Here is a 20,544-nt window from a genome sequence, read left to right as displayed (position 1 = left end):
ACACTTTACGGTGGTTACTTGCTTGCCCTGCCACCCCCCCCCCTACACCCACTCCCACCCACACTGGGAAGCTTAAATCAGATGCTGCTGTTAATTCACTTAGAGTCCGCGCGAAGGAAGATCACGTAACGACTTACCATTAAATGTTATGCCCAAGAGGGAGGGTGACTGATACACACACACACACACACACACACACACACACACACACACACACACACATACACACGCGCGCGCGCACGCAAACAAACAAATAAACAAACAAACACACATACAATCTCTCTCTCTCTCTCTCTCTCTCTCTCTCTCTCTCTCTCTCTCTCTCTCTCTCTCTCTCTCTCTCTCTCTCTCTCTCTCTCTCTCTCTCTCTCTCTCTCTCTCTCTCTCTCTCTCTCTCTCATAATCATGTATACTTTCCACAACCTCAGCATGAATATCTGTCGTTTGATCCAAGCGGAGGAGGAGGGGGAGGAGGAGGAGGTTGCAGGTGGTGATGGTGGCGGAAGAGGAAGAAGAGAGGAGGCAGACTGAGGAGGAGAAGGAGGAAGAGGAGGTTGTGAAAACGAATGCCCATCTGAGGGAACAACAGAGAGCGCATAGAAGATGGGACGCGCCTGAAGTTTACGATAATAATGTGGCAAAACAAGGTAACAAGTCCCCTTAAGCTCAAGTTCCCGCTGTCTTTTTAAGAGGAGGAACCCGGGACCGGAGCCATAAAACACGGGAATGCCAAATGAAAAGATGGAGGAAACGGAGAACACGAGAGGACGGACACACACACACACACACACACACACACACACACACACACACACACACACACACACACACAAAGAATAATAGAGTAGGGAATGGTGAGCACAGTCTAGAGGTAATACGGAGGTGAATTAAAAGAAAGTTTCTGTGATATCGATACACTGCGAGGGGGAACCATCTAGTCGGGATCCAATATTTCCTGGTGTGCTGAACGATGAGGAAAAGAGATGACGGTGAGGGGGTGAGGGATGTGGAAGAACAGCTGATGGTGATGGGAACAGCGAGTTCAACAAAACATGAGTGATGACGCTGGGAGATGTGTGTGTGTGTGTGTGTGTGTGTGTGTGTGTGTGTGTGTGTGTGTGTGTGTGTGCGTGTGTGTGTGTGTGTGAGCAGAAGGTGTGCCACATACCTTGATAGATAGCTGCCGGAGACAATGCAAGGTTCTCGGTGAGGTCGTTGAGGCCGTAGAGGCCGAGGAGGCGACGCATGGTCAGCTCGGCGTATTCTTTCATGTCTGACCCGTCGCTGCTGCCACAACCTACACCACCGCCTCCTCCTCCGCCACCTCCGCTACCTGGTCCTCCTGTGCCTGGTCCTCCTCCAGCCCCGCCTCCACTTCCTTCCTCCTGCTGGCCAGGGGAGGTGGAGCGGGACAGTAAGGCATTGAGGCGGGGGTGGGCACTGGGGCTGTTCCCGCTGCCGCCACTGCCTATGGCTGTGCCGCCCGTCAGATCGACAGCTTCGTCCAGGCGGCGAGGCAGGAGGGAGCGCCTCATCGTGGGCGTCTCGGAGAGGTCGAGAGGCACGTCGGTGGAGGAGGGGTCATAGCTGGCATCGGAGGACGGGTGCTGGGCGCGTGTCTCGGCATCGCTCGTGCCCTCGTTGTCCTCACTGTCCGTGTATGTGTATACTATATTGCGCGGTTTAAAGTTCTTCCGCTTATTGCGCCGCCCTCCTGACTCGGGCATGGGCATGGGCATCGAGGGGGAGCCCACAGGCATGTCACTCACAGTCTCAGGGTACGCGCGCGAGGATGAATCGTCGTCTATGTACATGGGAGCGTTCTCTGAATCGTCACACTCCATATGGTCGCCCGTGACGTCATCCTCGAGGGCTGCAGAGTCCGCGTCAGGGTTGGACTCCTCCTCGAGGGCTTGCGTCTGGCTGTCCTGGTTGAGGATGGCGAGGTCTAGCTCGGTGGTCTCTTCGGACGCCTCCTCCGGTTCGCACGGGACATTTTCGACCACGGCGACATCTTGGTCTGTGTCCATCCTTGAGTCTCCCTCATCTTCATCTTCGTCTTCGTCTGTCCGAACACGGTCTGTAGGGGACAAAGAGACATTATTGATAGTAAAGGACATGATATACCTCTATAATCTATATATGTTCAGCAGAATGGCATACAACAATGAGTTTCACACTTGACTCTGGCTCACCTGTGTGCTCGGTGTGAGCGTGGAGGGTGTGCTCGTGGGTGAAGGTGGGCGGGGCGGGTGTCTGGGGACCCCCGAGCACCTCCCCCACGTTGGCCGCTACACTCACTACCTCCATTGCATTCTGTGGAAGAGGAAGAAAAATGCTGATATTATTAAAAGCTCAAGCACAAAGCCATTCTACTAAAATCTTTTCGCTGAACTGTTCTGCTTCATGCCTGCATTACCTCCATTATACGTTCTCCCAAACCCCAATTTCTGTGTCTTTTTGTGGATAACGATAATCCAAGCGAAATATACGAGCAAATACGTTATATTATTAAACGCCTTCAATAATTCGACGTGAATGCTGCGCAGTGTTTCGAAAAATTACACGGAGTCGATTTAAACACTTCTCGGTAAAGTACACTCCATAATCTTCGTCTCGGCAATAAAACAAAGTCGCTCGCCCACCAGAATCAGACAATGGCCGGGGAGTTGCGGCTTGAAATAAATACTCGGCCAATCAGTCATCATTACGGCGAAATTGCACAAATCGTGTTACAAAGAGTTTCACTGTCGCTCGGCACGAAAACTCCGCGGCGACGCTCACACGGAATACCAAACTTTCCCCTCCCGCCACCTCGCGTTTGTATGAAAGAATAGAGGCGAGGGAAGGTGGCAGGGCGGATAAAATGTAGTTTGTCTGGTATGCACGACAAAATAAATCACAACAACATTTATATTTTGCGTGAAATATCGTCAGGTCCAGTCGAAAATTTTGCCCATTATCCCTGGCTACCCTGATGGCGGCCATTTGTCATTACACTCGACACACAATTATGTCGTTCTTTCCCCCGCAATAAATCGTGCCGGCGCCGCTACCCCAAAGTCGCCACCTCCGCTGCCGACGGTCCACGACACCCCGCCAACCGTGGCTCCCGTGCACACACACGCATGCACACCTACACGCACGTATACGCATGCGACTACACACGCAAGCACCCACGCACCCGCGGCCACAAACACGCATGCACACTGACGTGAATACACGCACACGTGCATTTAATTAATCACACAACACGCATACACACCCGAAGACGCAAGCGAATACATAAATACCTGTACGCACGGATGTATTAATAAGGGCGCACACACACTCATAGGCAGGTGCACAGTAGAGCAAGCGTACGCGCGCCCACGCACGCACGCGCACACACACACACACACACACACACACACACACACACACACACACGTAAATCAACGAAAACAAACAAATAAAACATCAAGACAATTACTCAAACAGAAATAAAATAGTTGGAATAAAAACAACCAGTAATTCATGTAGCAGCGGCAGGAGCTTCTTAGTCCCTGCCATCCCACTAAATAGGTGCACCGCGGGACCGACGAAAATAAAAGAAGTGAGGGGAATATTTTGTCGATTGTGTTGGGAAGAGGTACGCCGGGAAACACACATATACACAAAGGCGGGCTGTTGACACACACATGGCCGTATAGTACGTGCCGTAACCTGCTAGATAGCTTCTTTGTTTAGTGTCCCTTCAGGGATATAATATTACTGTCGGTATCATTGTTATTGATATTGTAATTATTATTATTATTATTATTATTATTATTATTATTATTATTATTATTATTATTATTATTATTATTATTATTATTATTATTATTATTATTATTATTATTATTATTTTTTTTTTCATTACGGTATTATTATTATTAGCAGTAACTATAGTAGTAGTAATAGTAGTAGTAGTAGTAGTAGTAGTAGTAGTAGTAGTAGTAGTAGTAGTAGTAGCAGTTGTTGTAATAAGATGAGCAGCAACATTACAAATAAAGCCGCCAACAACAACGATATTAGTAATACCTATCTTTAGTAGTAACGATAACAGTAATGACAACTCTTCACAACACCCACACACACTCACACACACACAAAAAGAAACACACACACACACACACACACACACACACACACACACACACACACACACACACACACAACGTGCGTGCGTGCGCGTGCATACACGCAGATTCAAATTCATGCCTGAGACAATTAACATTTTGTCTTTGAAACACAAATTCCAGCTTAATGACAATCCCGTAGCCAATAAACATATTAATGAATCATAATTAAGAGCTTTTATGCCTCACGAAACCCACACATAACTTTCTCTGCGAAGACAAATATTATTAAAAATTCAATATTCCGTGTTAGCGGACTAAAAATGCTGCGAAGAGTTGACGGGATGACGCAGAAGATAGAAAAAAAAATATTTGTATGGTTCGGATTTGGCTTTTCATTCCTTGTCACTCGCTGCGTTCCAATGTGCGTCATCAGAACCTTAAAAAAAAAAAAAAAATACATTCGAGTCTGTTGTATGTTAACGTTCGTCTACCAGTGGTGCTCATGGTAAATTTCTTTATATTGTATCTGAATGTCCTTCATCAGTGATCACTATCATGTATATTGCATCTACACGCTGGTCATTACTGTATATAATGAATACCTAACTGCTCGGCGGCGCTTACTGTATTTCAAGATGAAGCATGGGAATGTGCGGCGCCGGTGTTTTTCTCATACTTCACGCCATATTGTGTCTATCTAAATGTCCCTCGTTAATGATCATCATATTTCACTGGGAGTCGCTTCTGAATATTCTTTCTCGGCATTCATTCTCTGTTGTTTCGGCACTACACGTTTTCTCTCGCTCTTTTCCTTATCAGTATTCACGATAATGTTCCACTTCAAGCTGCTTCTAAACATTGGTCATCAGCGGTCATCATATTTCACAGTGCATACATAATGTGGCTTCTGAGGAGGTGCCATCATCAGTATGTATGAACAATGCTAGTGCTTTGGTGCGGCTTATTCTTGAACATCCCGCCAAAGTGGTCTCCAATATTTTACTCTGGGGTTATTTTTTATCCTTCACCCTGCACAGTGACAATGATAAAAATAATGGAGATGATGATGATGATGATGATGGGGAGGAGGGGGAGGAAGAGAAGAAAAACGGCGATGACGAAAAGGAGGACAATGACGGCAAGAAAAAAACGGAATAAAGAAAACAAGATAAAAGAAAGGAGAGGAGGAGGAGGAGGAGGAGGAGGAGGAGAGAGAAGATGCGGATAATAAGCTGGATGATAATAATGTTTCAAGAGTACATGTCATCCGTGTTCACCCAATTACTTCGAGGCTGGACGTTGCTGGCGAGAACGTAACAGGCGCCGCGGGAGGCTGACGGAGTGACTGACGCGGAGAGCGGGGCAGCGTACAACACGAGACGCGGGTGTTTGTGAGGCTAACAGGTGTGTGTGTGTGTGTGTGGAGAGAGAGAGAGAGAGAGAGAGAGAGAGAACGTCCATTAATAACCTCAGGCCGGACAAAGTTAAGCAAGCTGGTCTGTTTGGTATCACAGGACCGACATGATGGGGCGCTGCAACACTTCCTTTCTTGTTAACCTTTCAATAACAAACACAACACCCTTCGCAGCGCTCATCAACTCTAAGCCAACGATGACGATATGAAGACGATTATATTGATGACAGTAACGCTAACTGGATGAAGATAAGGACGATGATAAAGCTAACGCAACAATATAGTAACATAACGCAAGATATGTTCAATAATGGGATGGCGATAGTGACGACGATATTATTAATGATAGTAATAATAAATGCATGAAGATAAGAACGATGATAAAGATACCGAAACAATACAAATAACATAACGCAAGGCATGTTCAATAATGCACAAGGTAACCCAACTAAACAGCGGACGGTCCAGCACAGAGAAGCATCAAGGATAAATATAAAAACGTAATCCAATTATGGTTAGGAGGAGGATCAGCGGAAATATAAGGGCGATAGTTAAGTGCAGGGGAGGGGCCTGGGTGATGTAAGGAAGGAGGAAGGGAAAGGGGGTGTGAGTGGGGGAGGGCAGGGAATAAGGGAGAGTGGAGGGAGGGAGGTGTGGGGTAAGAGACAAGAACTGCGGTGTGTGGAGGAGGAAGGGAAGGAGGGAGGAAGGGGGAAAGAGATGAGGTAGGGACGGCAGGGAGAGAGAGGGAAGGAAAGAATCGGGAGGGAAGAGAGGGTTCAGGCTGTGTGGGAGCCATAATAGGAAGGGAGGGTTCATATGTGTGGGAGGGAGGACGAGAGGGAGGGAGGGAGGGTCAGTGAATATAAGAAAGTCCAACAAAAGCTGGAAATATTAAGACACGTCGCGACATTTCCAGATTGACTGACACGCCACTATGGACGCCACACCATAAACAAGGCGACCAACAGGACTGCGTCACGCTACGGCGGCGGCGGCGGCGGTGATGGTGGTGGTGGTCGTGAAATTTGCCTTGCTTGTGGTTATTGTGCAATATGATTCTTTTTGTTTTTGTGGGGATAGTGTAAATAGTTAAGTGACTTTGAATTTTCCATTATATTACCGAAGAAAACAGTGATAGTGACTGATCTTGTGGTGTTGTTATTGTTGTTGTTGGTCTTCTTATTTCAGTTGCTGCTGTTGCTGTTGTTGCTATTGAAGAGGTAGTAGTAGTAATAATAATAGTAGTAGTAGTAGTAGTAGTAGTAGTAGTAGTAGTATGGTAATAATAAAAATAGTAGTAGTAGTAGTTGTAGAAGTGGTAGTAGTAGTAGTAGGGAGTGACATGAGTAGGGAAGGAAAGGGAGATCTAGACGCAATAGATGATAAGGTGTCATGTATAGATTTAGTGCTAAGTAGTAACAGTGATATGGTTGGATGCCACAGTCATTAGCGAGCAGAGTTGGGACTAATGACCTCCAAGCTATGGTGAACCCTCCATGATTATGTGTCGGGAAAATAAACATGGGTGGAGGTATCTTTTATGTAGTAGTAAAAAAAAAAAAAAAAGTTGTAGCAGTAGTAGTTTTTATTGTGTGTGCTGAGGTAATGGTAGTGAAGGCTGTGGTGGGGAGGTGATGGTGACACAGAAGATAATGTGATGGGGTCGGAACTGGTAAAGGTGGTGGTGGTGGTGGTGATGCCCGCATTACTGTGCTGCGTGGAGGACAATGGTGGCGTCACGCGAGTCTTGGAAAGCGAGGCTGACACAATACACCGCCACCACCACCACCACTATCACAAATAACACCACCAACACTCCTGGCATATTCAGGGTAACCACCATCATCACTACCGACACCGCCAATATTTCCAGCACCGAGGCCGCCATCATCAACAACAACACCCACCACCTCCATAACCACCACCAACACCAATAGTAGAAAACTTCATCTAAACCACAACAACAACTGTAACATCACCACCATCACCTCCACTATTTCCACACCTTATCATCACCGAACACGACTCACCAAACCAAATTATGATCCCACTGCTATAAAGACCTAACATTTACCCTTCAGACTACATACAAGGCAACTATGTACATCATCATCACGACAACAATTATTTGAACAAGACTCATCATACCCATTCATACACACCACCTTGAGCAAACCACAGCTTACACACATGACCCCATTCTCCAATCTACCTTAAAATTTTCACCTGCACAGTGCCAGGTACGCAGACATCATCATTACCCCAACGTCTTCATCACCATCATCATCATCATTCAGTAGGAAGAAAATGACACTGACTCACAATCACAACTGTAACTATCACGAATGCTACTAACACATCAAATACCATGCTGCCATAACCACGCCTTCAATTACCTCTAACAACACCAATCCAGTCTCTACCATAAAGACAACCACGACCAGTACCATACCAGTCCCATACATTCACATCATCATCTAAGCCAGCACCAGTATACCACCACCACTACCAAGCTAATCACTACCACTACCATCATCACCATCGTCACTAACAGCCGCCATAAAGTTTCCCTCACTATCGCCACCATTACCGCCGCTATCTACCAAAAGGGTTCAGCATCTAATGGCCCAAATTAGGCGATTAAAGGGAGGTTAACGAGAATCGGGCTTGCGTTTTTAGGGGTTGAGGGGAAGGGGGAAGCAATGATAGGGAGGGCGGAAGGAGTGCTGGTGATTGGAGGGGGAGGAGGAGGAAGAAGGAGGAGAAAGAGGATGAGGAGGAGGACTTTGTAACAATCTACCGGTAGGATATGAGACCTGTGATATCCTTCGCTAAGAGCCGCTCCCCACCACTGCATGTGAAAAAAAAATATAGTGAATGAAGGACGACGTAGTTGAACACCTTTAGTTTATTAGGTTTACCGTTACAAAACCTGACATCTGGTTTTCATTCTCTCTCTCTCTCTCTCTCTCTCTCTCTCTCTCTCTCTCTCTCTCTCTCTCTCTCTCTCTCTCTCTCTCTCTCTCTCTCTTCCCCTTTCGTAGGTGTTTTATACATTTTTTAGCAGGGCTGGCAGGTCTGAGAGCGACATGCCTCATCGGCGGGCAAAATATCTCGGGGGGTTGCGGGTGACAGTCTCCGGCCGTAAAGTATCGGGTCGAGCAGCGATTAGGGAGTGGAAGTATAAATAGCCCGAGTGTAGGGTGAGAAGCTGGCGGCCCTCCGATAACAAGGGGGCAGGGGAGGAGGAGAATATATATATATATATATATATATATATATATATATATATATATATATATATATATATATATATATATATATATATATATACACACACACACACACACACACACACACACACACACACACACACACACTTGAGCGCTCAAACTACAGACAAATTTATGAATGGTCCTTTATTTCAATATGTCTTCCTTAGGAAAAAGACACCTGTTTTTTTGAGAGTACAGGTGTTCTCTTTGCATACTGCCCCCCCACACTTTCCATTTATATTCCCCTATCTCCTGCCTCCCTCTCCCCTTCCTTCTCTAAGTCTTACCTCGTCTAACCCTAACATTTTCTGTGATATGTCACCTCTCTGCTTCCTGTTTGACTTATTTTCAATTACCCTTTCTTCCGCTACCCTCTGAATCCCTCTTTACAAGATTAACTTTTCCTTCATCCTGTCCACTCTCCTTCCGTCCTCCTGACTTTCAAATAATCATCCTAACCATCCCTTCTTACTTTCCTCCCTTGGTGTTCTTCCTCCCCTCACCCCTATAAGCCGCCCCACCAAGCCTTTCCTTTCTGCCGTCTTTCCCGCCTTTCTCCCCTCTGTCATCACGTGACCTAAGACAGCAAGGGTGAGGTGGATGGGGGAAGGGGGCGTTACTGCTATACGCTATCCACACGGCAATGAATCCTCTTTCCCTTATTAATCCAGTTATCAAATTATCAGCGATTACATAGTCAAATTATCAGCCATTACGCAGTCTCCGCCGCTCGCGCTATAATTAAATTCTCGTCTCACCATTCCTCGCGCTCCATTTTCCTTCGTCGGAGCATCTCTCACGGTGTTAATGACGGGGTTACGGCGGCTAATGCTCGTAGGCTCTCCTCGGGCATCCCTCAGCGTCATGCCGCCCGTGTGTGTGTGTGTGTGTGTGTGTGTGTGTGTGTGTGTGTGTGTTTCCGTTCGTAACAAAGGGAGAAATGCGGTTGGATGGTATTATGGTTAGTAGAAGTAAATTTATTTCCCATCTGCAGTAGTTGAATTCAGGATGTTATGGCTGGCCAGAAGGCGGGCGGGGGAGAGGAAGGCATGTCAGTTATGACGCTCAGGGCAGTAGTAGTTATAACCAGCAATCTCCCAGACACACCTTGTGAATGCGTATCTCAAGTATTTCCTCTTCCTCGGCCGGCCACGAGACCCAAGCCATCTGTATTCCCGTCACCCGTGCAGGCCTCCTTTCCGCCTCTCATACCCCGTCCCGAGGCTGTTCATTCCACAGACCTTTTCAGTTTCAGGCTACAATACCGGCACTTGTTGAAAATTCAAGTTTATAGTTTGCATCCTCAGAATGTTGTTCTACTTGTGGGTAAGTGCTAAGTCTTAAGCCTAATCAATTTCGGTCTGAGGTACCAACGTGTTAATAATTTAAGGCTTTTCTCCTTATCAAGCTGTCTCTTCTGCTTAGTTTGTGTGTGCAAGTCCTACTTCCTCTTGGCAGTGATTATATTATTCTGTCTCAATCTTCATATTGATAGTAAAATTTTTCTGCATTTTACGTAACGAAATTATTTTTCCTTTACTTGATAATGATAAGTAGCGTACAGATTTCTCTAAGAAGAGTCATTAAGATCCCTAAATTTCCGGGTCAGAGATGACTACAATTTCCTCCCTTTTTGTGGTTCGTTACCTGTCCACGAGACCCCACACACGCCTCGCGTCACCTCGCCCCGGGAGACGCCCCTTCCCAGGCCGGGCCCTTTCTTCCTCCACCCTGCGGTAAACCCTTCCATAACTCCCCGGCCGTTCTGTCTCTCCCTCGCTACCATTTATCAGCCTCCAGAATGCCACTTACCACATTAATTACACACAAACAATTTCCTTGCAGATGTAACTGACGAGACCCTCCCGGCTCCCCTGCGTCATGACACCGCGGCTCAGTGTCCAGTTTGGCAGAGACAGAAATACACGTCACAATTAATTACGGAAAAACACATCTAATTTTCTCCTCCTTCCCTGTAAAAGAGCAGGAGGGGCGGCGGTGACGAGCGTGTGAGCAACAAAGGCGGGGCGTCCACCTGCGTGTCGGGGAGCGGCCAGGTATGAATGCGGTTTACCATTACACCTAAACGAGCCATTGGTGGCGTGCATGCTAATTAAATAATGATCATACCATTTGCTAATACAAACTCGCTATTTTGCCTCGTAGAAAATTAATTAATCAGGATATGCGCCCCTCCGAGCCAGCTCCCTCTCTTTCCTTGTACACTAAAAAAAAACTGATGATAAAAAATAATAATAATCTTGATTGTAATAACATGTAACAGGATTACGGGGACGGACCATTTCATCAGGGCTGCCTGCCGCTGCCCGCCCCGGCCCAAACAACCTGCTAATCGCTCCGCAGGATTAAAAAAGCCGAGATTGGAGTACCGTGTGCGGGAGACTTAGGGTCGAGCTGCCTAGCGCGGCCGCCGCCACCTTATTAATATCAGCCATTAAGATGACCAACAGCGGAGAGTGAGACGCGGCGGCAACCAAGACACGTATATTTTACCGGGGGGAGATGCACGACTGGGGACGAGAGAGGGAAGGGAAGACACCTGTTTTTGTGGGAGACTGATGGATGTGTGGGGAGGGGGGGAGGAATTATTGCTACCAAGGGAAGGAGAAATTGAGAGAGGTGAGCAGTTGGATTAATTAGGCAAATGTGAAGGCCGGTTTGCATGATCTGGAGCGAAACAAAGTTTTAACTTAATTGCCTCGCGTGCGGAGGAGACGAACCGTAAGTCTTGGGACGGCGGAGGGTGGAATGAGTGAGGGAGAAAGGGGGAAGAGGAGGAGGAGGAGGAGGAGGAGGAAGACGAGGGAGAGGAGGAGGAGATGATCAAACTGTGAACACAAGAAGAAAAAAACAGACGAGAGAGTAGGTATATGGGAAACAGGTTTCCATCAATGTGGAAAAAATATTGTACAATACTTGTATGAATGTCTCTCTCTCTCTCTCTCTCTCTCTCTCTCTCTCTCTCTCTCTCTCTCTCTCTCTCTCTCTCTCTCTCTCTCTCTCTCTCTCTCTCTCTCTCTCTCTCTCTCTCTCTCTCTACACACACACAGAGAGAGAGAGAGAGAGAGAGAGAGAGAGAGAGAGAGAAGAGCACAGACAGCAGAAATAGATTTGCAGACAGGCGGGCAGAGGGGCGACAAAGCAGACGTAGACAATCAGACACTAAAGCAGACATCGACACAGCCACACAGACGCAGACAAAATTAATGCAAACAAACAGCGACAGACTGGCGAACCCGGTAGCGAGAGTCCACCACCAGGAAGAGTGAGAAACATTAATTATTCAGACACTCGGCCGATGCACGCCCCCGAAACACACTTTTCCTTGTGGCACTAAACAGGTAGGCAGGCGGGTAGGCATCATGGCACAAGAAGACAGGAAGGCAGAGAGGTATAGGCAGGAGAGCAGGCAGACGAGTAGGTTGGCAGGTAGTTAGGCAGATAGGCGTAGACACTTGCAGACAGACAGGCAAAGGAAGGCAGACAGGTAGGTAGAAAGACAGGTGAGTTGGCTGGCCGGTGGGTAGGCAGGCAGACAGACAGACAGACAGGCAGATGGGTATGCGGGTAGACAGACAGGTAGGTAGGTGGGGAGGTAAAAAGGCAGCTAGGCAGGTAGGGAGGCAGGTGAGGAGGTGTAGCTGGCCGAGGTGAACCATCATGTACCTCTTGAAGTACCTCTCGTTGCCAGCTAATATTTCTGTCCTTCGTAATCAATCATTTTCGATACACTCTGCAAACCTTTTTCGTCGTAACTATCTTTCGTTAGCTTTCTTTGCTGCAGTTTGGTTCATCGCATTTTTTTACTCGTTAATTTATTTTTTCTAGTACACCTTCTTTTAAAATACAGCCTTTTTCTGTTAAAATACGTACCTGTGTTGATATGATCTGTATAGCACGGAAAATTTGTCTGTATGTTGTATCTCTCTCTCTCTCTCTCTCTCTCTCTCTCTCTCTCTCTCTCTCTCTCTCTCTCTCTCTCTCTCTCTCTCTCTCTCTCTCTCTCTCTCTCTCTCTCTCTCTCTCTCTCTCAGCATACATTTTATCTTTACTCGAATCACATTTTCTCATCTTGATGGCTGCTCGGTGATCACATTTCGGAGATTTATAACCAAGTAATATACATATTTTTTGCCAATAAATATTCAAACTAAGTATAAACTATTTCCTGCTGGTGATGGATGATGCATGAAGGACCAAACACGTGAACAGACGCTCAGACGCCCAGACACCCGGACGGCAGGACAGGAAGGGAGACCAATAGATGGAGACCGGAAGGCCGAATTACAGTATTGATCGTAATTTATCATACATCCGTGACCACTGGGCTTCCCGGGCAACTATAGAAACAATCATAACAAAAGATAAAGAAAAGGATATTCGCCGTGTAAAAAAGATATAAGTAGTTCAGTGAGTTAAAATATTCAGACGTTGATCTACTTCTTTGTCTTGACAGTTTTTAAATAGAAATTCATAATGCCCTTCCTGACGTCACAAGGCGGCACTGGGGTTCGAACCTCCTCGCCATAGTCTGACGCTCTTAACCCACTAGACCACCGCGCCTCTCGATATAAGTATATGCAAAAAAGTAGAACAAAAATTATATTAACCCATTATATATGAAAATAAACGACTACCAAGTATTACTAAGTGAATTTTCCAGACAAGGTGTTTTTATTTCCTCTCTTTCCGCACGAGCTTATCAATCCAGTCATGTGCAGCTTTTTTTGCCTGCCACTCCAGATAAGTCCCTTGATACACACGCTGATAGCCTCTTGTGAATTTCCTCGCTTAACAGATCGTATCTCAAGATGTGCAACGTTTCTCGATACACATCCTTCCTGTTATACAAAGATTAGCAGCACCGGGTTTAACAGTTCTTCTTTGGTATAGTTTCCCCATTTTACTCATTTACTCATTTTGTTTAGGTTTTTCTGTGTCTCATTTTACCCATTTTACTTCTTTTTTTTTTTTTTACAACAAAGGAGACAGCTCAAGGGCACAAAAAGAAAACAATAATAAAAAAGCCCGCTACTCATTTTGTTTAGGTTCTTCTTTGTCTCATTTTACTCATTTACTCATTTTGTTTAGGTTTTTCTGTGTCTCATTTTACCTATTTTACTCATTTTGTTTAGGTTCTTCTTTGTCTTATTTTACCCATTTTACTCGTTTTACTCATTTACTTATTTTACCCACTTTACTCATTTTACCCGTGTCCATACCCTTCATCACCTCTGTTAAATAAATCGTTAATATCTAAAGATGTGCAACGCTGCTCACTGTACATCCTTCTCATGTGTGCCACGTCTAACCATTCTTTTTCCTCTTCCATTAATCTGTCCGGCCAACTCTTTTAAGAAGCAGCATCGGCAAAACACTTTCGTCATCCACACCACCATACAACGACACCCTTCCTATTATTCCCTGTTACAATGACTCTGTCCTAGCATGTTATCACCCATACCCATCCAGCATATCCTCCCTCCTTTCCCTTCTTACCCGCCTTTTCCTTCCTACCCTACCCTTCCCCGCCACCCTTGCACGACACAGCGACAGGAGTGAAACACTTTTATTGGGGACAAACGGGCGGGGGTTTTAATAATGCGGGGCGTCATTATACCGCGGAGAGGAATTAGCGGGGCGCTGGAGTTTAGGAGAAGGCAGAACTCATTATACAATTACAATGATGAAGATAAAGAGTACGCCGACGGGAAATCAATTAACAGGAACACAATGGATGTCAGCCAAAAGAATGGGGCGAGAGGGGGAAAAGGGGTTATATATTATTGGCCACGGCGAAAGGTATATGTTAGAGAGAGAGAGAGAGAGAGAGAGAGAGAGAGAGAGAGAGAGAGAGATATGCAAACATATGAATTCATACATACATTCATGCATACATACTTACATACACAAATACACAGACAAACAGAACAGACAGACAGGCCGAGCGCGCGACCGACAGACAGACAGGCTTTATCAATAAAATGTTTGGGTTTCGCTAACGCTGGAGTGCAAGCAAAATAACAACAACAAGGGCAACAGTCGTGGTCCACAATCCGCCCGAACGCATTTAAATAGCGATGAGTAAGTGGAGCTTAAGATAGACAAACACTCTCGGTAAATAACCCAGAAGCGTTTTGTGCAATCGTCAAAAACAACATCGTCGGCCGCTGATTATCTGGTGGTAAAACTCAAACGGTTAAAACATTCTACCCAAATCTCTCTCTCTCTCTCTCTCTCTCTCTCTCTCTCTCTCTCTCTCTCTCTCTCTCTCTCTCTCTCTCTCTCTCTCTCTCTCTCCATAAAACATGTAATGAGGCTGGCGGGGAGGTGGTCTCTACACACACACCACCGCCACCACATGGACGGCGGCGGGCGGAACTAAGAGACACCGCGTTAAATATTCGTGACTCCCCGTCCGCCACCGAAACATAAAACTTTCCGGGAAAAAACAAAGGGGCGGACAGGGGTGGTGGTGGTGGTGGGTCAGGGTGGGGGAGGGAGGGAGGGCAAGGAGGGGGAAGGAAGGATGACTGGTGCGTGGGGACGGGAGAGGGAGGGTAGCCGGGGAGAAATGAAGGAAGGGAAGAAGGTAGGTAAGAAAGATGGAGATGGGGAGAGAAAGAGGAGAGAGTGGGGAATAAGGGAAGGGAAGGGTGTGTGAAAAAAGGGGAGAAGTGAAGGGAGAGGAGGGAAGGAGGAGATAAAAGCGAGAGGGGGTAAGAAGTGTGGAGAGAAAGGGAGAGAGTGGGGTATAAGGAGAGAAGGAGAGAGAGAGAGAGAGAGAGAGAGAGAGAGAGAGAGAGAGAGAGAGAGAGAGAGAGAGAGAGAGAGAGAGAGAGAGAGAGAGAGAGAGAGAGAGAGAGAGAGAGAGAGAGAGAGAGAGAGAGAGAGAGAGAGTGGGGTATAAGGGAAGGATAGGGTGTGTAAGAAGAAAGGGGTGGAGGGAGAGGAGAAAAAGAGGAGTTAAGAAAGAAGAGGGGTGCAAAAAAAAGAAATAAAAGATTCAGAGATAGATAAAAAGGAGGGTGTCTGTATTATGGCAGGGAATGGGAATAGAGATAAGGCGGGGGCGGGCGAAGGGTGTAAAAGAAGGGGGAATGGAGTTGGAAGAAGCCTTGGAAGATGATTTAGGGTTGATGAAAGACTTACTAATGAGATAATTCCCGGACCTGATGGATGAATGAAGTGGGAGAAGATGGGGACGCAAACAGATACATCAAAGTGATTTCAGCCCAACACGCCGGGCCGTCGGTCAAACTCGAGCGAAAGAATATTCTCGCCGTTCACCGCTGGCAAAAAGGGAACAAAAAGGCTGTGAGGGTGCGCTAAAGGCGACGGTCCGCAATAAACACAATGGCTAGTCGACTCTTTTTGCTCGAGGACGGTACTAATTTGTGGTCGGCCCTGATTACCTACGGACAGCGAGGTGAGACCTGCATTCACAGTCTCGAGTAAACAGACAATGAACTACAGACGCACAACAGACGAGACAATTGTTCTCCCGGTTTTCCTGACTTTCGCCACACTACAAGAAAGAATTCGCTAAAGTGAAAATGAAACTGCTAATAGTGTGTCTTTCACATAATTTTGTTAAAGAGTTCAGTAAACCTTTTCACTAATGTTCTCCAAACTAAAGTCAGTAGTGTGCGGCTGTTTAGGAGGGCAAAAAGAAATGAGCTCTATTCACTACTAGTCTACACGAAGTTGGTGCGGCACCAACAAAACTGAGTATTTATTGCACCCTTCTCTCTTATGACGGAGGGTGCGGGAGGAAACGTGAAATGAACAACTGTCATTCAAGACAACACAGTATAATAATAATGACTGTAATAATGATAATGATCATAATAATAATAATAATAATAATAATAATAATAATAATAATAATAATAATAATAATAATAATAATTATAATTATGATAATAATAATAGTTATAATAAAAAAATATTAATAATGATAATGCTTATAGTAATGATAATAATTCTAATATCATTATTATTATTATTAATAGTAGTAGTAATGATAATATAATAATAATAATAATAATAATAATAATAATAATAATAATAATAATAATAATAATAATAATAATAATAATAATAATAATAAAGTTGATAATAAATATATTCTAATAATATGAAGAAGAAGAAGAAAAAGAAGAAAAAGAAGAAAAGAGCAGGGAAAAACTACACGTTTCTATTTCCAATCACGAAAATTATATAACAAATATTTGAGTCCACATCTAGATTGCTCCTCCTCCATCAGGCACAATAGCGGTGCCGGCCAGAACCAACACACGGCGAAAAGTAATATTGAGTTCCTGATGACCATGTCTACACCAACAAAATACACCGTACAGCCAAAAGTTATGGAATGTTCACATTTCACTACACACAGCGTCCTTTAAGTAAACCATCGATACACCAGCAGGTGAAATTTCGAGGATGGGATTACTTTCTACCTGAATCAAAGCGCACTTAGTTAAGAGTAGCAATAGCTTCAGAATAGTCACAGCTCCACCACAGATCACTAAAGACAGCACTCTGAGAGTGACATTACTCGTGGTTGTCAGATTTATCAAGTTGTTTCTAAATATCGCGGCCACGGGATCAGTTATTATCTGTAGTGCGTGACCAAGGTGGGCGACGCGGTACACAGATTTTAGAGTACTCGGATACCTTTGAGAGAGAGAGAGAGAGAGAGAGACGTTAGCTCGGCGCAGGTTCATGACACACCTGATCCACTCATAACGCTGTGTTCGTGTGGTGGCCATCAAAGGAGAGTCGTGTGGAAACCATTCATGGCGTTGCGTCACCCTCCTTCAATTATTCTTATCGTTTCCGTGACCCTTGGGTTTTCTGACGTTGTTGGCATTGTGTATAGATTTTGCAATCCAGTGAATTTTTCATGACTTATATTCCGCATTACAGACCGCCGGAGTGCACTGCAGTGAGTCTGAAGGGCAAACTATTTGCGAAACGAGGAGTTGGGGAGTGGGTGAGAGTAACCTTAGTCTTGCCTCTGTCTGTCTGGCCTGCCACCCCCTCCCCGCCCCGCCCGCCATGCCAAACGCCTACAGAATATACAAGACGTTATTCAGGAGACCTTTGCCCTCGCCCTGACCCACGCCAGCCCACCGCCTGGATGAAGTGAGGACGCAGGCCGCCCCTCGCACTACCATTCGGATCAAAGTCAGATACGAATGCCCAAGCCGCCGCCGTCTGCGGCAGGTCAGTTCAGTGTGGCCGCCGTTGCACGGCCGCGGCTGTTGTTGTGGTGGTGGTGGTGGTGGCGGCGGGGCCGCAACCAAACACCTGTTTCGCATTAGGTAAACACGTGACCTGGTTGTTTCAAGTGAAAGAAGAAGCACAGAAGAATACACAGACGAATCTCACAACAACCAATTTTTCAATCTGTTTTTTAAGTTGCGAAAAATGCGATGTTTCGTCAGAATTTTAATTGACTTTGAGTTGGCTTGATTGGATATTTTTCTCCCAAAGGAAAATAAGGCTCGCACGTTGAAAGCGTATATTTTATTTAGAAAAATATGTATATTTTGAAAATGTATACGCCTGACTGACTCCAATAATAATAGTATTGCCACCTCATGATGATGGTAATGATTTGATTATATCAATAATCGTAATAGCTAATCGTGATATTAAGAATAATCATGATAATAATAATAATAATAATAATAATAATAATAATAATAATAATAATAATAATAATAATAATAATAATAATAATAATAATAATAATAATAATAATAATAATAATAATAATAATGATAAAAAATAATAATGATAATAATAATAATAACAATAATAATATATTTTATTGTTATTTCCATTATCATTACTATCAATTTTATATATACTCCAATACTATCAATAATAATAAGAAAAAAAACATTAACAACAACATAACGATAAATATTACTGCCACCGATATTGTTGTTGGTGCAATGCCCAGAAATGTTTTCTTTATCCATTGCAAATACTGGCGGCGAAACGAAGCAATATCACTATGAAATCGGACCCAAGCAGAGTCAATAGCAACACAGCTGAATGGCCAGACCCGGCGGGCAAGGTTGACTGTGCCGCTGGTATGACTCTGGACTGGCCGCTTTACCGTGACTGTGACACCGTTGTTCCTCCAGCGGGAGGCGATGCAGCAATGAAGATTAGGCGTCAAAAGCAATGAGTGATGGGCAGTGCAGTGGAAGGCGTGGTAATGGAAGAAGGCGGGGGAGGGCAACAGGAGGACGCGATGGCGGAAGAATAGGAAGGTAAGGCAGAGGGCAACGGGATGACGCGTTAGTGAGAAGAGGAAGATAGACCACTGGGCAACATGAGGGGAGAGTGAGGGGGTGGGGAAGAAGAGGAAGGCAAGGCAGTGGGCAGGAGAAGAAGGGAGAGGTGGAAGAGGAAGATGAAAGTAAAGAAAGCAGAAGGTAACGGGAGGGTGTGGTGGCGAGAAGGGGAAGAGAAAGACGAGGCAGTGGGCACGGCAGGGCAAGGTGATGGGAAGAAGAAAGGGAAGATAAGCCAGTGGGCGAAGGAAATGTGTGCAGGAGGGTAGAGGAAAAGAAAGGGAGCGCAGAGGGACAGTGGGGGGCGAAGTGGTATGCAGGGGAAGGGGAAAATAAGACAATGAGAAAGGAGAAGATTCGATAGTAGAAAGAGGGAGAGGAAAGTAAGGAAGACTCTGTACAGGCAAACAGTGCAAAAATAGGGGTGTTGCAAGAGCTCCCAAAAGCCTGCATAAGTGGTCTTGGTGTGGGTGAGGGCGGGAGAGGTCGTGAGGGTGCACAAAGGTGTCACCGTCGCCTCTTGGTTGGTGCAGCACGCGGAGGCAGCAGCAGGGGTGGTCTGGCGCCCTCTCCCGTAACCCCGCTGACTTGTTATGGCGGCGGGGAAGCGACGCTGAATGTGAAAAGGCGGCGATGGGGTGAGATGTCGTAGCATTCCCAGGTCGATGAGTCCCCTGACGCCAATGTTTAGAGACGCTAGGTCGATATCGTTGTTCGAGATGATTAGAGGCGCGGGTACGATGGGTTTCTCTCGTGCTGGCAACGGCAAGGCGGTAATCAAGTTGTATTCAATGATGCTTCACCATAGGCGTGGGAAATGGAACCCTCTATACGTTGTGCATATGCTCTCTCTCTCTCTCTCTCTCTCTCTCTCTCTCTCTCTCTCTCTCTCTCTCTCTCTCTCTCTCTCTCTCTCTCTCACACACACACACACACACACACACACACACACACACACACACACGACGCCTGGTTTCAACTAACGCTCAATGTAACACAAAGTGAACACGCCACATCAGGTTTGAATAGCCCCGTCAGCCTCTCCAGCTTGAGTCGCTGAGCTCAGTGTTTGCGTCTGCGACAAGTCCAGGGCCACGCGGATGAGAACGAAGGGAGGACCAGGAGGCCGTCACCTTCTTCCTCAGTATCCTGCAGAGGTGGGGACACGACTGAGGGGGGTTACAAGTGCCTGCCTTCGCCAATATTCCCCCATGTAAGGTTGCCCATAGACTCACAAGCGATAGGGTAGAAAATAAGGGATTTCGAGAGAGGACGGACATTGAGGGAGCGATCATCTGAACATCAGGAAACGTTTACGGTTGTGGGAATCTTCCGGCCTGCAGCTGACTTATGGGGTTGGGGGGGAGAGGGAAAGGAAATTCATGCTAAGAGGGACACACACACACACA

At 45.8% G+C, this 20,544-nt stretch overlaps 1 protein-coding gene across 1 annotated transcript in view; it reads right to left on the bottom strand.

Annotated features, from left to right (window-relative positions):
• Positions 1-872: 872 nt before the first annotated feature.
• The window catches only part of LOC126996666 (uncharacterized), a 31,572-nt gene continuing 11,900 nt past the window's right edge, over positions 873-20,544 (bottom strand). Inside the window, exons 2-3 of the mRNA XM_050857374.1 lie at positions 2,196-2,316; positions 873-2,080 (exon numbers count right to left, since the gene is read on the bottom strand). Coding sequence (XP_050713331.1) covers positions 888-2,080; positions 2,196-2,310 — 1,308 coding nt within the window. The 5' untranslated portion in view covers positions 2,311-2,316 and the 3' untranslated portion in view covers positions 873-887. The remainder of the gene's footprint in view (positions 2,081-2,195; positions 2,317-20,544) is intronic.

This window comes from Eriocheir sinensis, chromosome 10 (genome assembly GCF_024679095.1).
Source record: "Eriocheir sinensis breed Jianghai 21 chromosome 10, ASM2467909v1, whole genome shotgun sequence".
Taxonomy (NCBI): domain Eukaryota; kingdom Metazoa; phylum Arthropoda; class Malacostraca; order Decapoda; family Varunidae; genus Eriocheir; species Eriocheir sinensis.
This window is presented reverse-complemented; position numbering and strand designations above follow the sequence as displayed.